The following is a 20,734-nucleotide window of genomic DNA, read 5'->3' as shown; positions in this document are numbered from 1 at the left end:
ACTGTTCATAAAGGCTATCATGTCTTTTAGCACGTTTACTCTGCTCTTGTTTACGGTAAGCTAGCATCTTTTCCGTGGGAGCTCGCGCGCGTTCCGAACGTCTAACGTTAGCTAAATCTGTAGCATTTTCATCTTCATCGTTCAACAGTTCAGCAAGCATTTCCTTTTTGTTAAGCAGACTCTTTTAGTTCTTGTCTAACAGCACCTTGTTCGGTTTCCTTTTCTACCATTTCCTTGTATTCCTGAATTACCTTTTGAAGGATTTCGATCTGTTGCTCTTTATCCTTCCTGCGCCGAGTAGTCTCGTTTCCCTCCATTTTTTGCTAGCCTTACTCCTCTTCTTGCACTTTTCACCGCTGCCCTTCTCCATTCTTTCGTACGAGTGTTCTTTTATACCCGTGAAAAATGTCCTTAAAGTCCGTTATAGTCCGTTGATGCAGCAGGTTAGCTGGCGAGGTAAAGCTCTTACCGTAACCCGCATATGAAGAGACATGGCACTTACTGCTGGTGAAGTTACTGTTTTATTTTCTTCCATTCCGTGCAATACCATCCTTGAACGTCAGCGTAAAAACACCACCGTAAGAGCATTTTTTTTTACGGGTCCATTAAACTAATACAGTTTTTGAATAAATTCACGTTTGTTAGTAACAAGCTCTGTTAAGCTCACACTCAAAACACAGAAACATCCTCTTTTTACCCTTTCAAAATAAAGGTACAATTCCTTTTACCGGAAGATCTGTGGAGTTACTTACATAAACCTTTTTGGCTTGAGGGTCGCCCTAGAGGTGACAGAACTAATTAAGCACCTTCCGAGGCATGTTATCGGGTTAAGTGTGAGGGGTTTCCAGCACTCCTCTCTCTCTTGAGTGCCAATCCATGCTCTTCCCGTTTTGGCTCGTTTTCACGTAGGTATACTCGGATCCAATAGCATCAACGATTCAAAAAAGGGGATGAAACAGGCACGTCGGACTACAACAGCCTGAACTACGAAAAAATTCTGGATATTGGGACCTCCCGTCTTTGCAGCGATGCCTTCACTAAAGCCGCCCTAGTGTAGTTTATTATCACTCTATCAACGACCATTCGATGTGTACTGTCTACACACTGGGCTTTCACATAGATGTGTTTAAGCCTGGTATTTTCATGTTTTATAGGACTTATGGGGCTGTTAAGAGACTTTTTTTCAGGCAATTCTCAACATTTTTTATTATGTTTTTTGTGTCATATTGATTTATTTCTTCACCAGTAACATATTAACTGATTTTTAGACATCACACTTACAGGGGTTCATCTTTAGCCTGATAGAAAAGAAATTGTCAAGATAGATTAAGTAGTTACAGAGTTATTACACATTTTCGGAGCACAGACCAAAATATGAGGCAATATGATTAAGATTAAGTTCATATCTTAAGTTTCATTTATTTATTTCATTCATGGCGCTCCCACACCACAATGCTGTAGCATTGCTTTGTATTATTTAGCATTAGTACATTCTATAACAGTTTATGGCTATACTTGCTGTCCATTATTTGTTGCCATTGTTTTGCACTCTTGAATTTATAGCAGATTAGCAGAGAAAAGATTAGTAAAAAAAAAAACTTTTCTGAAAATGTCTCACTTCTAGCTCGTGAAATTCCAACACTAGAAAAGTGGCCTTGCGCTTCAAGCTATTATGCTAGTTACTCCTCTAGCCTCAGTTTTGGATGTGTAAGAGCTTACCCTTACCTGCTTACGCTCGCTGCATGCATGATGTATTTTCAAAATAAACTCTCTCATCAACAGATGCATTCAGTTTGTGCTTGTTACTTCCAATCTTGGTTTATTTAGTTATTGCGTTTACTTGGTTAGGTTTCCATTTCTCCATTTGATGCTGAGGGGCACTGACCGAGTGTTGGTATTTGCAGAGTTGTAAGTAAGATATGTTGTCATGGTACTGACTTGTTTTTTTCATCTTGCTGTAAGCCATGGATATAGGTTAAACAGAAATACTTGAACTTGTTGCATATTCACAAACTGAGATATACCCATTGGCAAACCTGCCAAAAGAGCATACTGTAAATGTTGATTCACAATCAATCAAATTAGGAATTTAAAAGTTTCCAGCACTTAGCAAACATATACATCAATAATAAATAATATTTCCCAAATAAGGCAAACTAGCTTTGCTGTATAGTCAGACAGCTCTGGTGAAAGACTTAAATATAATCATTAGTTACTCAATTAAGCGACAATATGCCAACTAACCCATTAGCCAAGTAGATGGTCTGCTAGTGACAATACAATTTATTCATAAACTCCCCCATGACCTGCCTGTAAAATCAAAAACACAAAAGCATGGTCTACAAAATGGTTAGCTATGTAAGTATCTGTGACATGTGGTGAAAAGGCTAAAACATTTAACATCTGTTGTATCGTCCTCTAAATCAAACAGTGGAAGAGCATCGGGTGGTTTTCAATTAGACAACCAGCTAGTCAGTTAAGCAGCCAGTCTAGTTTCACAGCAACTTATCCACTGCTGTGGTTACACGATTAAAGGCATGTCCATAATTAATTCATTTTATCATTCTGACATTTCCTTTGTTATAGTCCACCACGTTGAGACACTCTTCCCTTCTTTCTTTGGATTATCAGAACTGAATGCTCAACCATTTCCATTTGAGACTTCACCAAACATTCCTACTTTGACTAAATGTTTACCATCTTCTCCAACTCCTCCTCTTCCTCTCCCACCTGTGTCACTTTGCAGTCTCCAATATCCTCCATCTCCACCATATCATCTTTCGCTTTACTCACCAATGTAATAACCTCTGCTCTAGGAGTCTTTTCACATTGACTTTCACATTGTGCAACACCTGAAACCTTTCCTTCCTGACCAACAGCTGGACTAATTCCTGCTTTTTCAGAGGTTTCTCCTTTCTGTTTTTTTGTTGCAGTAGAGGATACTTCATCCTCGATCATTGTGACTACATTACATTGTGAAATCAGATCCCCTTTGGTCATAGATGCTACAGACACCACACCACCCGAATTCAAAGTCAGACGAAGCGAGTATCCTAAGGATATGTTTTGGTCAGCTGGAGAAGAAGAGAGGGTTTGTGGTGATACTAGCATGGTTTCAGGTTTAGAGCTAGCTGTATAAGCAGGTAAAGGGACTGTTGTTTGCAATGTACGTTTTCCAAAGGATGAAGCTGGAACAGGGGCCTGGCTAGACATCCCTGAGCTTGTAGACAGTTTGGTGCTTGAGGAAAAGTCTAATTTTGCAGCCTCTGATGGTGTATTTCTTGAGCTTAGACATTTGCGCGTTATGACCACCAAGGGTGAGGTAGGCATCTTTAAAGGGGATGAAGATTGAGCCTTGTTTGGTAATGAAGATGGAGGAGATGAACCTAAGCTTATTAAAGCTGGTTTTGGGCCAAACCCTGATTCCAGATCTAGGCTAGAGCTTGGGTCAAATGTTGTTTTGGTAGTTGAGAAACCTGGGCTTAAACATGGTTCAGGTTCATCAGTAGGACTGACAGGAGTGAACACAGGAATGGATTCAGGCATGGCGGCAATGGGTGTAGAGGTCTGTAGGGGTCCATGATCCAAATCATCTTCATATTTTAACACCTTATCCTCAACAACATGTCGTTGTTTCGCTGTTAATAAATGTGCAGATGAACCAGTAGATGGAATTGGAAGAGAGCTTTGGGCAGAAGCCATAGAAGTCTCACCTGAAGGTTTGAACACGAGATCCTTACTTTGAGAAAAATTAACAGAACCAGGAGATTGACTCTTTGAGGCCTCGGTTTCAGGTTTAATTCCAGGTTTAGTATCATTTACATTAGCAACTTCAATGTTCTCTGCCTGCATGAGTTCCTCCAGCACTACAGGTTGCTGCTGGATTGGGAATTCAACACCTCCAGTGTCCTTTACTGTTCCTTCTTCTTTAATGCCAATTGGGTCGCTGCTACGCCTTAACCCGAATAGAGTTACACTCTTCCTGCGTTTCCCCACATTCACAGTAACCCCATTAGAGCCCTCTGAAGGTGATCTGACATCTTTGAACATGCTTCTCAGATTATACACGCCTTCCTTACGCTCCTCACTGTCCTGGGATTGGTCCAGCTGGTCTCCTGACCCGTCCAATGGATTAGGACCTCCATGAAGCTTCTTATCAGTGTGCGTCACCCGGAACCTGAAACGACTTTGTTTATTAAAAAAAGGGATCAAATATTTCTGCAACTCTGGTCAACCTTGCATTCTGCTCAAGTTGTTGCAATGACTGCTACCTGCCAACAGAGAAAACAGTCTGCTCTCCCGGTCGTTGTTTTGAGTGGGGGGTTCGACTTTGTCTCCGGGCCTTTTTAGATCGGACCTGGGCACACAGGTGACAGGAGTTGTGCTCGGTGCCAGAGTGAACTGTGTGGTGATGGGGAGGAACACCAACGGACTCCTTACGCAACCTGGACATCAACATTATCATTAATAGAACTACGAACATCCTTTTTATTAAAGAGTGTGTATAGTGTGTAGTCCAATACTGGAATCACGTATGTTAGCAAACATTTTAACCTGTCAAATTATGTTGTTTAGACACAAGTAGTCTTTTACAATGAAATAGTTTACCCTTGAGATTTTGGAGTCATAAACACAAGGTAATACATGTTCCTGGTTTTAAAATGATATATTGCATACACTAGTCAGAAATGGAAAACCACATAGTGTGTTACATAGTGCTTCTGCTCAGTGACATTCCAGCTCTAATGAGAAAAATAATTCTTTGTTTGCATTAATTTTAGGGGATTCCTTAATTTGTGATCAAGGCTCAAGGTTATAAAATAAAAAGCTGTATGCAGTCAACAATATTTAACACTAATACAGACTGTTGGATGAGTTTACCTGGGGTCATGGCGCACATGGTTTCCAAACATTTCATTGAAGGCTTCCATATTGGCTGCAGGAAACAAAAATAATAATAAATCAAAGAGTTACACTAATTAAGTATCAGTATGGATTTACCGATACACAGCAATCTCCCTTTAATAGGCATAAAATTGTAGTTTGAATGCATTATGTATGACAGTGTGTCATTTCTATTCATGAATGAAATGTAACATTCTCAAAACCTCACGCCACAACAGTTTCTTCCCGTCAGCAGTCAACTCATCAACTCATCCCCCACTGACTGACTCTATCATCCCACTGGTCACTTTCTTCACATTCCACATGCACTTGTCACTTTCTGTTCACTGGTGCACTTTAGTTTCAATTTTTAATTTAATTTTATTCATTTATTTTTAAACTAACCCATAGATTTAGATTACTAACCCATAGCATTATATTTTATTTTATTCCTTGCACTATGTTGTCTTCTTGTCTATTGTCGAACTGTCTGCTGTCATGCACCAACCGCCAAATTCCTTGTATGTCTGACATATTATGGTAATACATTTTTCCTGATTCCCGATTCTTGAAAACAGGATTAGGATACAGATAACAGTATAGCAGAAATGAAGTAAATTGATTAATTTTGACTTTTTAACTGAATCAATCTTAATTTGCAGTAAACTAAACAATTATTTAATCCAAACTACTATTGAGCAGTTGTTTGGTCACCTTCATTTTCAATAATGCATTTGAGGATCTGCTCCACTGTGTCCTGGTTCTCTTCGTCCTCATCTGAAAGAGAAGCCCTCAGCTTTAAAAGGGTGTAGTGCCTGTAGTCAAGTTAAACATTTTTTAACACAAGTTAAAGGGATGAATAGAAGTTTCTTTAATGCACTGCAAACAGAACCCCAAAACCATAAGATGTGTAGGGTATGTGAGAATGCAAACATTTCTGGACATACACTGCCATCTCCCTAGTAGAAAGTCCATGTAATTATTATAATGAACTGAGCAACCAAGCAACTCTAGCCATGCCTTATGTTTGAGTGGTAGCCCTTGAATACACTGATAACATTACAAAACAGACTCACCAAACATTATTCACATATAAATACTCACCAAGACTAGAAAATTGAATGATATCTAATGACTATGCCTTTAGTTACTTGTGACCTCATTGTTGAGTCTCAACCCACCGTCTGCATTTCCTCCAAGCTTCTCTTCCTCCTCTTCATCGTCCATGCCTCCAGTGCGGCAGCGGTAGCCCTTCTTCTTCAGTAGGTGGCAGACAAGGAAACCAAACAGTCCAGTGAGGAAGAAGAGGAAGACCACCACAAAGATGATGTAGGTTGGGGGATGATCCACCACCCCAGGAGCTTCTAATTCAGTCATAACGTAGGTTTGGTCTGAGTCATGAATAGATCTAGGAAACAAAGAAATCGAGGAAGATATATCTATATAAAGCGGCTTTGATAACTGTTCCACAAAACCGTAATGACTAACAGGTTCAGTGGTACAAACGTGTATTTTGAATAAATTAGATACATTTATTTTTCAGTTAGTAGTTGACAAGGCTAAAAAGAGTTTGCTAACTAAACTCAAACAAAGTACCAGGGTCAGTTAGCAAATGGTTGGTTAGAAAACTTGACAGTTTGTTGAAAGTGATTAGTGCAATTCAGCTTAAAAGCTACTATAACTTCCTTTTATATTACTGGAAGGCTGCCTCAGCAGTATTGTTCTTCAAATCTTTATTGTTGGAATGCATTGATGGATTTCAAGTATTGTTCTTCGAATCTTTACCCAACATCTTTTTCTATTTCTTCCAAGGCACGCTAAAACGTCTTCACACTTTAAGCTATTAAAACCATTAAAATTCTATAATTGTCAAACCCCTCCACATAGACACAGTAGTCGTTGGTGTCACCACAGTTTTATTCATATTATTGCTTGCTTCAGTTTCATTGTATCTCAGCATCTTTTTGTGATTCCGTAGTCCATTACCTAAAGAGTGGTTCTTTCCTTATCATGGAGCGACAACGCCCATGGAGCCCCCTCAGACGACTGGGGGGAACTCGGGTAACCATCTGTTTATTTACAGGTGTCATTTTATTTGTGTTAATTCCATATTTTGTCCTCCACCAGAAACATTTAGACGACTTACGTGACCAACGCGACAACAAGACTGACTCTAACTCGACCATTCACAACCGCACCAAGCGAGGACTGACCCGCCTAGACAACTGGTTTGAAAATGGGATAAACCCATTGAACAAATATTCTGCAAATATGTGGTGGCGCTATGCTAAACACGTAGCGACAAGAGAAAATGTTTCCAACTGTTACGTATGTTCTTTGCTACCCATTAGCTCTAATCAACCACAGTTAACTGTAGCACCCCTGGGGAAGTCTGAAGGTTGTTTCTGCGGGCTCTCAAGTAGTGGCTGGTATAAGCCCGACAAGGACGTGTTTGTATTCGATAGCAACGGAACGTCTTGGTATTTTGACAGCCTATCTCCATGGGAGGAGGTAAATAGTTCAGTCTGTTCTCAACATCACAATATCAAACAGTACTCAGCTAACCAAACGTCTACATTTGTCCTCCAGGCTCAGGAAATCCAAACACGGTTTCCCCTTTGCTATGCTCGGAATGGGACTCATTCGGTGGGAAAAACAGACCCTGCTAAGTGTGACACGATCCTCATTGGGGGATCCTCCACGGGAGATTTAAATTGCAATTATGACAAATTCCCACCTTTCCGGAATGACTGCGCCAAAAACCATAACGTAAGCTTTTGCCAAGCCAAGGGCATTGCAGAAAGGGCCGCAAAAGTGCCCATTCATCTCCAAAGATGGTCATGTTCCGGCTGGGGTTTTACTGCATTACGTCCGCAAGACTGTCCACTAGATGTTAATTGTTCCGTTTATCATTTCGCATTTCTCCCTGGTGAGAACGGGACTTATCCAGTGACCAAGGGATGGTGGCTGTGTGGCACCACCCTCCGCGTGTCTCTACCTCCGCAGTGGAGCGGAATATGTACCCCTGTTCGCGTTACTGATCATACTTTTATTCTCGCAGCTACAACAGTGACAAACAAACGAACGAAACAAGGGGCCGCATTGGACACTGGCCTTAACCCGGAAGTCAATTTTGAACCACACGACTCTGTCTGGGGCAGCAATGTGCCTGACGAGTTCAAACACGCCAGTACATCAGTTAAAGTTTTGTGGGGACTGTTTCCATGGACAGGAGTGGCAAAAAACACGTTACGATTAGAAACAGTTGATTACCGTTTCAAAAGTTTTGTAAACATGACTCTAGCGGGCCTTAAGGGTATTCGCGAGGAAATGACTGCCATGCGTTTGATGATTATGCAGAACCGCATGGTACTAGACCAATTGACCGCTGCCCAAGGAGGTGTTTGTGCTATCGTAGGAGAATATTGCTGTACGTTTATCCCTGAAAATGACAAAGACGAAGGAATTATCCATCAGGCGATACGAAATATGACAAGACTTCGGGAATCTATGGCAAAGGACAAAACTCCCTCCCCAGATTGGCTCACACGTTTGTGGTATTCATGGAAAGGAACATTAATACAAGTAGCTACTATCCTTTGTGCTCTCTTCGCTTTTGTAATTTGCGGTATCCCATTGATCCGTCATACGATTGCCCAACTATTTGCGAAACAAATAGCTATGTACAGCCTGGTGTCACCTAATGATTCACCACCAAAATTTTTCCCTGGACATGACTCTGACAATAACCCCAACAGTGACTCTGACTCCCTTGACGACCTTAACTGTTACGACCTCGACACATAAGCATCGTGACATTTATGTTTTTTATCATGAGGATGTTCATTCCTGGTGTTCTACATCTTTTGTTCCACATTAGCTTGCTAAACAAGGAGAAATGAAATTCTCACAAAAACAGCTTTTATCTCCGCATTTATTAGTGTATCACGAAAGTATGATTGATGTAATGACCTTTTCACAATATTTTATATCTATATTGTGTGATGGTAAATCAAGTTCCAGTATTGTGATTTAAACTTTTTTATTTTCCTATGAGTAAATGGTTATACTGTACACATGACATCTGCGGTGTAATGCTCAATCCTGGGAGAAGGTTTTCAGTCTTTTCTTCTCTTAACAGATTTCTTCCTATTTTCCCCCATTTTGGAGGGTTTTTGTAGGGAGTTTTTGTTCTGTGACAGGCCAAGGTTTGTGAGCGATGTCCGGATGTAACTGTTTATGATAATCAATGTGGTAAATATCAGATCGTAAATGTTTTAGAGTAGGCATCCTAAATTGATGCAGTGTGTGATTATTATATAATCAAAAGAGTGGAATGTAATGGCAAAAATATATGTAACTCTTCTAAAATGATTCATTTGTATAACCTGTTTATTAATTGCAAGTACTGAGATGGAAAGGCCATGGTAGGAGAGCCGAAGTGTTCTGCACTGATAAATGTCCTCAGCGTCCTAGCTCTAGAGACTAAACAAAGTAGGTCGTATGTGTGTAACCAGATTTGTTTTCAAGTGTTAGGAGGGCGAGTCCATGGTCAAAGAACTGATGTGTCTTACATGGACTAGCTGTCCTGAGTATCCTGGCTGTAGAGACTCAACAAGGTGGTCAAGGTTTCTGCTGACGCCACCGATAACTGAACTTGTGTATAAGAACTGCCTCGTTCTGTTAGGGGGCAAGAAGTTGGTTCATGACAGTCTGCAGAGCATGTAGCTGTTGTGACCTTTCTTCCCTTGCAAGGAAATAAACGGAGAAAGACATATTTGACTCGGAGCCTTTGTTTCTTACTTCACGATTGTCTGTGCAAAATCTTCCATCACAGAACCCAAATGCACGACTCGCACGACCAGGTTCACCAAAAAAATCAAAGTTTAACAAAAAGGGGCAAGAGCCGATGAAATGAACGATGGTTCCATGGCTTGGGACAAGACGAACTGGCACAGGACAAATGGAGACTCAGACAATATATACACACACGCAGGGTAGGGGCGCAGGTGGAAACAATCAGGGGCAGGGCAGACAATCAGACCGCCACAGGAGGACGGAGCAAGTTGCCTGACAAAAGAGGAAGGTATTTTCAAAAGAAAACAGGAACTCACAAGACAACTTGACTAACATATTTTCCTGGACAGGACAAGACAGTTAAAACACGTCTATGGCCAGACATTGTAAAGTCGTTGCAAAATGGTTTAAGAGTGACAGACGTCTTTTCATAGATGTTGAAACGATATCTGTTTAAACCACATTTCAATGTGATTTTTAATACGGTAAAATGTCGTCCTCTACTTTGTGCTATAGCATTATTTATAGGTTTAAAAAAAATGACGTCTTTTCAACAACGGGCATAGACGTCTATTCAACGTCTTTTCAACCAAAAATGCTCACTGGCTAAGGTCAAATCTGCTGTCTTGAAAGCATACGAGATGGTCCCTGAGGCTTACTGCCAGAAGTTCAGGAAGTGGGACAAAAGTGATGAACAAACCAATGTGGATTTTGCTCGTGATTTGCTGTGCCATTTCAATTGCTGCAGATGTTGAGAGTTTTGATGGACTTTGTGATTTGATAATGTTGGAACAATTAAAAAATTTGATTCCTTAGCGTATTGCGATGCATGTAAGTGAACAGAAAGCAAACACTGCATTTAGAGCGGCTGAGCTGGCGGACAATTTTATGTTGTCCGTGAGTCCATGAGTGAAATTGTAGGTTATTTTGCATGTTTATATTTCTGCTGGACTATTCAGGAACTTATTTGCTGTCTTGCTTTGTCTTGTGTTGCACTTGCTTGATGTTTGACTGAGGCAAGTTGTCACGCGAATAGCGTCACAGATGCGCCACTTACCGTTTGCGAGGTTGGAGATGAACCAGCGTGTAGGAAATTGGATGTGTGGCGTGACTGCGTGTGAAAACATGCAAAAGCGTGTATGTCACACGGGGAAACCGTGAGAGTTGGCAGCCCTGTAGCTGTGTTGGCTAGCCTGACAACAACTTTCCTAACAGTCAAACATCAAGCAAGTGCAACACAAGACAAAGCAGACATCCTCCTTTACCCAGCTATTTCCTCTTTTTGAGACCAAAAAAATGCATAAAATAATAAATACTTTGTACCCAAAGTATTTCCAGAACACATGTCTCCCTAAGATGTCTCTGAGTGACGGCTGCCTGTTGCATGTGAGCTGGAAGCCCCACCCATCCAGTCAATGCGTGCAGGCAGCCGGACAAGCAGCGGAACACTGAGTGCGCTCTGGTTGCTGCTTTTTTAATTAAGTATCGGTACTAAAAATGTTCAAAACCGTACCGTTTTCAACATAAGGATTCCGCGTACCAGGTACCTTTCTAGTACCGGTACACCGTGCAACATTATCCCACGCATGCTGAATCAAGACATTAATCTAGAACATGTCCTTTCAGTGTGATGGTGTAGATCAGGGGTCGGGAACCTATGGCTCGCGAGCCAGATGTGGCTCTTTTGATGATTGCATATGGCTCGCAGATAAAACAAAATATTCTCACTTGTTTTAATCCATCCATCGATTTTTCACTGCGCATGTCCTGTTCAGGGCTGCAGGAGCAATTGTCCATTATTTGATTGGATGATACTGGCCTACGTTTGCCGTTGCTGGGTAAAACAGGTAAACGCCCCCTTTTGAATCAGTCTGAGACTGCGTCTGCTCGGTCATTAGCTCAAAGCTAACCCTTCGACGAAGAAGATGGCGAAAAGAAAAAAAGACGACGAGTATCGTACATTTCAGGACGAATGGACCGAAGAATTCGCCTTTGTGGAGAGAGCGGGTTCTGCGGTGTGTCTAATTTGCAATGACAAAATTACATCGTTGAAACGGTCGAATGTAAAGCGGCACTTCGACACGCGCCACGCTACCTTTGCATCAAAATACCCTGCGGGAGACAGCAGAAAAAAAGAAGCAGGAAGAGAGCTTCTGAGCAGGGTGCAAGCTAGCCAGCAGCAACTCCGCGTATGGACCTGGCAAGGTGACTATAATTCGGCTAGCTTTGCTGGTTCTTTAGCAATAGTGAGGATAGTTGAATTCACTTTTAAAATATATTATATGGCTGGGGCAGGTTGCAGGGAGGACTCAAGCGCAGAGTTTCTCGAACCAAGTGCTCTTTATTTGAAACAAAACCAAAGACGTGCTCCAACGACGAGGGACATTAGACAATGACGCGACAAAGGACAACAGGCACACAGGCTTAAATACACAAGGGAGGTGCAGGTGATTGGACACAGGTGGAGACAATCACGCAATCACAAGACGAGGCAGGAAGTGAAGTTAACCCAGGACCACAAGGAACATGAAACTTCAAACTAAAACAGGAAGAGGGACCAAACCGTGACAATGGCTCTCACTGAAATAAATTTCCAAATTTTTTGCTTTCATGGCTCTCTTAGTCAAAAAGGTTCCTGACCCCTGGTGTAGATGCTGGACAAGAGTGGATCATTAAAGGAGTCTGTGTCTACATTGGCGAAAATCCAGTTAACCTTCTACAGGAATATGTGGTATGTATGTATGAATCAGTGCTTATACTCTTCTTCCACTCTTCTGTAATTCTCATTCTTGATCACTTGTGCTTGTGTGAAATTATTTATTAAAATCATACTCATAATCATTTTCATCATCAACGGCTTACTGTTTCATACAAAAAATCTATACAGTGTCTCTGGTTGATGCTAAAATTAATTTAATGGTAGGATGAACGGTTCTCAAGACTTCAAATTCCGCAATTATCTCATGGCCCGCCAGCTGTCTCATCTGTGTACGTTCCAGGGCCGGGTCTAGACAGGCATGTATGAGGGGACAGCCACAAATCTTGAGGGGACATTGTGCTCCAGCACCTAGCTCCAGCACCTAGTTTGAGGGGGCACAACATTTATTTGAGGGGGCCAAGCCCCCTCTTGCCCCTGCCTAGACCCGGCCCTGGTATGTTCTGAAAGAGAATCCTGTGTTCATACACAGCCATGGAAATGGAAATGTGCAACGAAGTGGCTCAGACTGCATTAAAAGCGGTTTCTCACGGAACAGATAATGCTACTGTCACGGTTTGGCTTCGCTTCCTGTTTTAGTTTGAAGTTTCATGTCTCTTGTGGTCCTGGGTTAACTTCACTTCCTGCCTTGTCTTGTGATTGCGTGATTGTCTCCACCTGTGTCCAATCACCTGCACCTCCCTTGTGTATTTAAGCCCTGTGTGCCTGTTGTCCCCTGTCGCGTCATTGTCTAAATGTACTTCGTCGTTGGAGCACGTCTTTGGTTGGTTTTTGAGAATAAAGAGCACTTTAACTGGAAAAACTCTGCGCTTGAGTCCTCCCTTTATCCTGCTTCAGCTGCGAGCGTGACAGAATGACGCGACCCCAGGAGGACTCAGCGGAGTTTTGGAGCGTTCGGGCCCCCGACTATCTGGAGGTGGGAAGTCCTTTTTGGCAGCGCGAGACGGACCTCGTTCTCGGGCCCAGAGGCTACCGAGAGATGTGCCTCGAGATTCGAGACCTCCTCAACCCGAGGAAAGGGAGCCCGGGGGGGGAGGAGACCTCGAACCCCCCAGTCCCGGCTCCTGTCCCGGCCCCCAGAGTCTCGCCTCCACCCGTTCCGGAACCCAGAGCCTCGCCTCCGCCTGTCCCGGCCCCCAGACGCCCGTCAGCGCCCGTGCCGGCCCCGAGACGCCCGTCAGCGCCCGTTCCTGCGCCGAGACGCCCGTCAGCGCCCGTTCCTGCGCCGAGACGCCCGTCAGCGCCCGTTCCTGCGCCGAGACGCCCGTCAGCGCCCGTTCCTGCGCCGAGACGCCCGTCAGCGCCCGTTCCTGCACCGAGACGCCCGTCAGCGCCCGTTCCTGCGCCGAGACGCCCGTCAGCGCCCGTTCCTGCGCCGAGACGCCCGTCAGCGCCCGTTCCTGCGCCGAGACGCCCGTCAGCGCCTGTTCCTGCGCCGAGACGCCCGTCAGCGCCTGTTCCTGCGCCGAGACGCTCGTCAGCGCCCGTCCCGGCCCCGAGACGCCCGTCAGCGCCAGTTCCGGCCCCAAGACGCCCGTCAGCGCCCGTTCCTGCCCCGAGAACCCCGTCAGCGCCCGTTCCTGCCCCGAGAACCCCGTCAGCGCCCGTTCCTGCCCCGAGAACCCCGTCAGCGCCCGTTCCTGCCCCGAGAACCCCGTCAGCGCCCGTTCCTGCCCCGAGAACCCCGTCAGCGCCCGTTCCTGCCCCGAGAACCACGCCCCCGGCCCCGCGGCGCCTGACCATGACCCCCCCTTCCCACCCTCTGGGGACCGTCTGGAATCCGGTCCTTGGAGGGGGATTGGGGTCAGGGCTCAGCCCGGTGATCCTCGCCACGACGACGCCGCAGCCGCACAGCTCGGCGCCCCCCGCCACGACGACGCCGGAGCCGCACAGCTCGGCGCCCCCCGCCACGACGACGCCGGAGCCGCACCGCCCGGCGCCCCCCGCCACGACGACGCCGGAGCCGCACCGCCCGGCGCCCCCCGAGACCCTGAAGCCCGGTCGCCGTAGCGGCCGGCCCCCCGAGACCCTGAAGCCCGGTCGCCGTAGCGGCCGGCCCCCCGAGACCCTGAAGCACGGTCGCCGTAGCGGCCGGCCCCCCGAGACCCTGAAGTCTGGGCGCCGTGGCATCCCGGCCGGAGGGACCCGACACCGTGCCGCCGACGCTTAGAGTCCCCTGGGTGGCCGGGGGTTGTTGGGTTCCCCGCCCTCCCTCCCTTGTCTGTTTTTCTAGGTTCCACCCTCCTTTAGGACCGTCTGGAATCCGGTCCTTAAGGGGGGGGTTCTGTCACGGTTTGGCTTCGCTTCCTGTTTTAGTTTGAAGTTTCATGTCTCTTGTGGTCCTGGGTTAACTTCACTTCCTGCCTTGTCTTGTGATTGCGTGATTGTCTCCACCTGTGTCCAATCACCTGCACCTCCCTTGTGTATTTAAGCCCTGTGTGCCTGTTGTCCCCTGTCGCGTCATTGTCTAAATGTACTTCGTCGTTGGAGCACGTCTTTGGTTGGTTTTTGAGAATAAAGAGCAATTTAACTGGAAAAACTCTGCGCTTGAGTCCTCCCTGCATCCTGCTTCAGCTGCGAGCGTGACAGCTACATTTTATTAAATGTTTAAATTTTCTAAATTTTCTCTAACTTTTGGCTAACTTTGGTTTATTTACCTTTCGTCTGTTTTATACAAAGCCTGGGTAACAACACCATCAATGAGGCCATTGAAGACACCACTGTTGGGATCTATGTTAAGAACATGCTTCAAGTGATGAAGTAGAGGACATTGGTATTATTCTTGAAGGTGTTACAGCATCTTGATAACTTACCATTAGCTGTTGCTATGCTGTTCGGACTGATGTACTGTATGTGTTCAACCTTAGCACCCTGCTGACCTCCGCTACACTTTCAAGGTTATCCAAAAGATTTGGATGGAAATGGATGGAGGTAAGCTTCTCAACAAAGCACACACGCTCTGAAAAACAGGCTCTCTCAGTGAACTTGTCACACTGATATCACTGCACCTTTTTTAAAATTATTATTTGTGTTATTTCTCCATGATGAGTCGTTGCAGGGTTTATTACTTTTTGTTTGCAAATCCACTTTGATTTGTCATCTATGTAAAATGGTCTTCACAGGATTAAACGTCATGGTAAAACATTTTTATGAACACCAGCTCTTACTTGCCCAATTCAGATAGTGGCGTACTTTGTTTACTGGTTTACAGTAGAAACACTTTTATTACTGTGGTATTTATTTTTGCTGATGAGGATGCATTTGTGCAGTACTGACTGTTCAGTTTTTGTACTGCATTGTACTGCAATAAAGGATTTGTATTTTGAATCCTGCTAGTATATGGTTAGAGCATAGTATTTCTATGCTAAAATTACTGTATGTGTGTGTGTGATTTTCAAAGTTTTATGGAAAAATACCGTACATTTTTTTTCAATGCAATCAGGTTTGACTTTGGTATTTGCACACAACACAAAAATGATGTCTACAATGCATTTGGCTGGCTTTAACAAATCAATTTAGAGACCTAACCTGGGTTGTAATGAAATAATAAGCATGAGCAGCATTACATTAATAATGTACAGTTTGACAGTTTGATTAGAGCCAAATGGGTTTAGCAATGTATAAATAAGGAGATTAGCACATGAAAAGATAAGGGCCTTAATTAATACATAACTTCATGGCCCTCAGTAAATGTAAAATTTAGACCTTCAATTAAAAAACGCATTTTCCAAAGTAAATTAAATTGTCAAAAAGAAATTTACACAATGAAAAAGGTATTGACCCAGCAGACAGTAAAACACGAAGAATTTAATCTAGTAGTCTGCTTAACAAAATGAAGTGAACAGAAGGAAACCTCATAGCAAACATTAACAGATATTAAACAAGGTGCTTGAATAGTCCATTTGTCTTTTTTCAATGTCCTGATTTTTAGAGACTTTAAATATACAATTTGCGTAATTTTGCCAGAGCTATATGTCTTTTAGAAAAAGTCATTGGCCTTGTAAAATTCAAAAATGTGTCTGTTTTATGTTTTAAATAATGCTTGATAGCTGGAAAATTGATGGTTCTTACCATTTTCCCTTTGGTCAACGATGGACATATCCAAAGATGTGAAAGTCAACATGGTGTGGCAACAAAACCCAGAAAAAAAGCTGTTGAGACTTGGTTGATAAACAATGTAAAAATGTCTGCGTTGGATAAGGAGCTCAAACCTCTCCCCCCTCCCCCTCCTGGAGGGGGGGTTCCTCTTAGCGCCACCATTTCTGTATATCCACACAGGATTAGAGACACAAATACAACAAATATTGCAATACAACTCGTACTCTACTTTAACGGACGGCCCACACGTGTGTGTGTGTGTGTGTGTTTGTATATATACATAAATTATTTGATCATTACACATAACATTTCATCTGTAAATGGGAAATTGTAAATGTGCTGACAAAAAATATATCCATTCACACAGGGACTATACGTTTACATAAAGCAGCTTATCAGTATTGCCCTCCCGGTGGTTTATCACGGTCCAATAACGCCCCTCACACACACACACACACACACACTTATCAGCACTTCACCCTCATTAGCCTTCACCATGGAACATCTTCAAAACAGCGTATTGAAGCCTGTTAGCCATTGCTACATCACTCTGCACAAGCAGGACACACATTCGCTGCCATGGCCGGTTATATCAGTCATCACGGCAGGGCGCCCAGCCTCTAGCCACTTCGAATCACCATACAAAGTGTGTCCTCTCTGGTGGCACCATAGCAATCAGAATGGGTAAGTGGTGTTATATAGTCAGATCTGGTAAGTAGCACTCATCCCTTGCTTTTCAGATACTTACTTGGTCATAGCCAATCCACTATATGCTCATTACTCCAGTAATTGTCACAGTGTTCTAATACGTGTCACGTATATCAATGTCACGGTGTGAGGTGATTTCCTGTTTTACTTTGTAGTTTCCTGCCTCTCATGTCCCTTAATTTCACTTCCTGCCCGGTGTTTTTTCCCCTGTGAGTTTGATTGTCTGCCATGTTGCTGATTATTTCCTATTGTGTCCAATCACCTGTACCTTCCCAGTATATTTAAACAAGATGTGTTCCTTGTCTCCTTGTTGGATTGTTAGTCGTTGTTGGTGAGTCTGTGTTGCCCTCCCTACTACTTTGAATGAAGTTCTATAATTTTTGGAAGTCTGTGCCTGAGTCCTCCCTGTCTTCTGTCCATGGACTTACCCTGACAATTAAAGTCGTACTAGATCCATCCCATTGCTAATGTCAGGTCACTGCAGCCATAAGCATGGATGGCAACATCTTTCATCACAATCAGGATGAGGAATCAGGAAACGTTAATTGCCATTATATGTTTGACATACCTGGAATTTGACTTGGCGGTTGGTGTATAATAAAATATATGCTATGGGTTAGTACGCTAAAGCTATGGGTTAGTTAGTAAGTTGAGAAATAAAGATGAAGCGCACCAGCTAAACTGAAGTGACAAGTGAAAGTGACAGTGTATGTACATGTAGAGTGAGAGTCAGTCAGGGGGGGCCCCAGGCTCTGTTGATGAGCCCGACTGCCGAAGGGAAGAAACTGTTGGTGTGGCAGGAGGTCTTAGTCCTGATGGACCTCAGCCTCCTGCTGGATGGAAGGGGAACAAACAGTTAATGCCCGGGGTGAGAGGGGTCCACTGGGATCCACCTAACTTTAATTGCTGTATGAATGTTTCTTTCATGCCTCATCTCTCAGCAGTCTGCACTAGAGGGCATTCAAATACAGCTTAGTAAGTAATACTTATTTTGGGGGAACAGATTGCTGTTTTACCCTTCTTGCTTTTGGGGATTCATACATGTACATATATGGCTCAAATATGGCTCATATATGGCTGCCACTCAGGGCAAACACAGCGCAAGCTTAAATTCCCTCGTTGAGCACATACCCCAAATATTTTCTGTGTAACTCGCAAGCGCATCATCTGGCATAATACATGTTAACAACTAATCAATCACTGGTTTCTCCTGATTGAAATGAGGTTCTAGCTAAAGTTCAGACAGGAAGATAATCCTTTTACGCTGAACTTGTTCAGTCGTACTGTTAAACTCGTATTCACCAGAGGCAAATATTCTGTAACAACTGTCACTGTAAGTGCAGAGTCACACCCTCTTCGTAATCTGGCATAATAATATGTTAACTACTAATTATTCACTTGTCTATCCTGATATCAGCAGTTCTCATCATGCAGTCTCCAAAAGCAAACCCGATGTGGGCCTCGAAGCAGGGCTGGACTGGTAATCTGGCATACCGGGCAAAAAAAATAAAAACTGGTTCGAGCCAAATGAAGAAAAAAAAAATCTCCGACAGACGCAACGCAAGTCGCATTCTTACGAACCACGTCTTAATAAACCCCACGTTTACCTAAACTCTACTAGTTAACAACCGAAGTAAAAAAAAATAATCTGAAGCCGAAGAAATCCTTTAAATTTATGGTGAACCTGACGACAGAGAGGGAGAGAGAGCTGTTCACTTCTCAGTGTTCTGTGTGTGAGTGAGCCGAGCGGGACACAGCAACACAGACAGTATGTGTGTAGGGGAGGGGCGCTGTGACTACCAGCCAATCACAGAACGCAGACACAGACAGCTACCCAGTGAGGACTTTTATTCAATCCGAGCACAGCTATTGACAGGTATTACTTGTATAATGCTTGTACTCGGCAAAAGTGCTTTATCCGTATCCGGCTCATCTCTATTAAATACACAAGGGAGGTGCAGGTGATTGGACACAGGTGGGAACACTCAGGCAATCACAGGACAGGACAGGAAGTGAAGCTCACCCAGACACACGAGAGACAAGAAAACTACAAAATAAGACAGGAAGAGGACCCAAACCTTGACTGTTTAGTGATGTAGCTTCAGTTGTCAAAACTACTACAGAACCTGACGACATGTTGCAGAAACATAGGGTTGCCAACTCTCCAAACCCCAAATCAGGGACACTTTCACGGGCTGACGGGGCTGCTAGCGGTCGGCGGCCGGGCTTGCACAATCTTCTCTTTGCAGCTGCAGCCTCACTGCTCATTTCAACAGATAGGACAGCTCTCACCCGGCACCCGCGCACACACTGGTCTGATGCGTCACAACTTCACAACAACCGGGAGTTTTTCGCGCATCATTGACTTAGCAGGCTGTGATTGGAAATCGGGACTGGAGCTGTCCCGGCCGGGACAAATCAAAATTGCCCATAATTCGGGATGTCCCGGGTAATACGGGACGGTTGGCAACCCTACAGAAACAGCAGGTGAACATAGCACATGGATGAGGAGAGGTGACTAGCCATAGCGATAGCGGTGCTTGCGGCTCGCAGGCAGCAGAGGAGAAGGTGCAGCAGGTGTCTGAGTCTGACAGTGAAGTCAAGGAGGGACAGAGTGAGCAGGAGAGTGTAATTGAAACGGTAAGCAAGCAGGTAGCTACATGAACAGGGAGGGAGTGTTAATCAGGGCGCGTGCATGAGGATAGTGTGTGTGGATGATGACGATTTAACAGTTACCTAAATTAATGAATATTATAATAAGGCAACAAACATAATCGTTGTCGGTTGTTGCTATTATAAAGTCTGAGTAACAGGTTGTCATCTGTCAAATTGTCACTTAAAAGTTACTGCAATGGCCACTCAGCTAAAGTCAAATAACACAGCATAAGCTATTTTGCACTCTTTTTGTAGCTATCAGAGTTGAGAGTTCACTTATTGAATTGCAACTTGGGATATTCTAATCTAACCATTTAAAACTCATAACGGCCGTCGACGGCCCTTCTTCTCTAGAAAAAAACTTAAATGATGCCATTTGATTATTTTAATTATTACTCGCCCACAACGAGTTACACATTAGAAGAGGTAGCTAACGTATGTTATTTGGGGGTTAAAAACCCGTTTTGCATTTTGAAAGCTGTATATTCAACTAGATATTTTCTAATGTTTCTTCTGGATTTCCAATATCATCAATATGCAATATTACGGCAAGTGAAAATTCTAAATTTTATATATATATTATTATCAGGACGTTTTGTGTGAGTAATTTGTATAGGTTTTTTATGGGAAGTATCTCAACAATTAGAGGTAAATGTTGTTTGGTGTCATATTATTTAAAGTTTGTTCTCTTTAAAGGGATAGTTCACCCAAAAATGAAAATTGTGTCATCACTTACTCACCCCCAAGTTGTTTCAAACCTGTATGAATTTCTTTATCCTGCTAAACAAAAAGAAAGATGTTTTGAAGAATGTCGGTAATCAGACAGTTGATGGACCCCATTGACTTCCATAGTATTTTCTTTTCCTACTATGGAAG

The 20,734-nt window shown here is 43.6% G+C and overlaps 1 protein-coding gene across 5 annotated transcripts in view; it reads right to left on the bottom strand.

Annotated features, from left to right (window-relative positions):
- Window positions 1-1,147: 1,147 nt before the first annotated feature.
- The window catches only part of rell2 (RELT like 2), a 57,575-nt gene continuing 37,988 nt past the window's right edge, over window positions 1,148-20,734 (bottom strand). Inside the window, exons 1-6 of one of the 5 annotated variants that reach the window (XM_037461345.2) lie at window positions 16,469-16,604; window positions 6,066-6,292; window positions 5,599-5,661; window positions 4,882-4,936; window positions 4,272-4,445; window positions 1,165-4,186 (exon numbers count right to left, since the gene is read on the bottom strand). In XM_037461345.2, coding sequence (XP_037317242.1) covers window positions 2,686-4,186; window positions 4,272-4,445; window positions 4,882-4,936; window positions 5,599-5,661; window positions 6,066-6,261 — 1,989 coding nt within the window. In that variant the 5' untranslated portion in view covers window positions 6,262-6,292; window positions 16,469-16,604 and the 3' untranslated portion in view covers window positions 1,165-2,685. Of the gene's footprint in view, window positions 4,187-4,271; window positions 4,446-4,881; window positions 4,937-5,598; window positions 5,700-6,065; window positions 6,293-16,468; window positions 16,605-20,734 lie in introns of those variants that run through there. The other 4 variants (XM_037461348.2, XM_037461349.2, XM_037461346.2 and 1 more) reach the window with 4 other exon arrangements.

The sequence above is a fragment of the Pungitius pungitius genome, chromosome 2, assembly GCF_949316345.1.
Source record: "Pungitius pungitius chromosome 2, fPunPun2.1, whole genome shotgun sequence".
Lineage (NCBI taxonomy): Eukaryota > Metazoa > Chordata > Actinopteri > Perciformes > Gasterosteidae > Pungitius > Pungitius pungitius.
The sequence above is the reverse complement of the archived record's forward strand: the minus strand, read 5'-3'. Positions and strand labels throughout refer to the sequence as shown.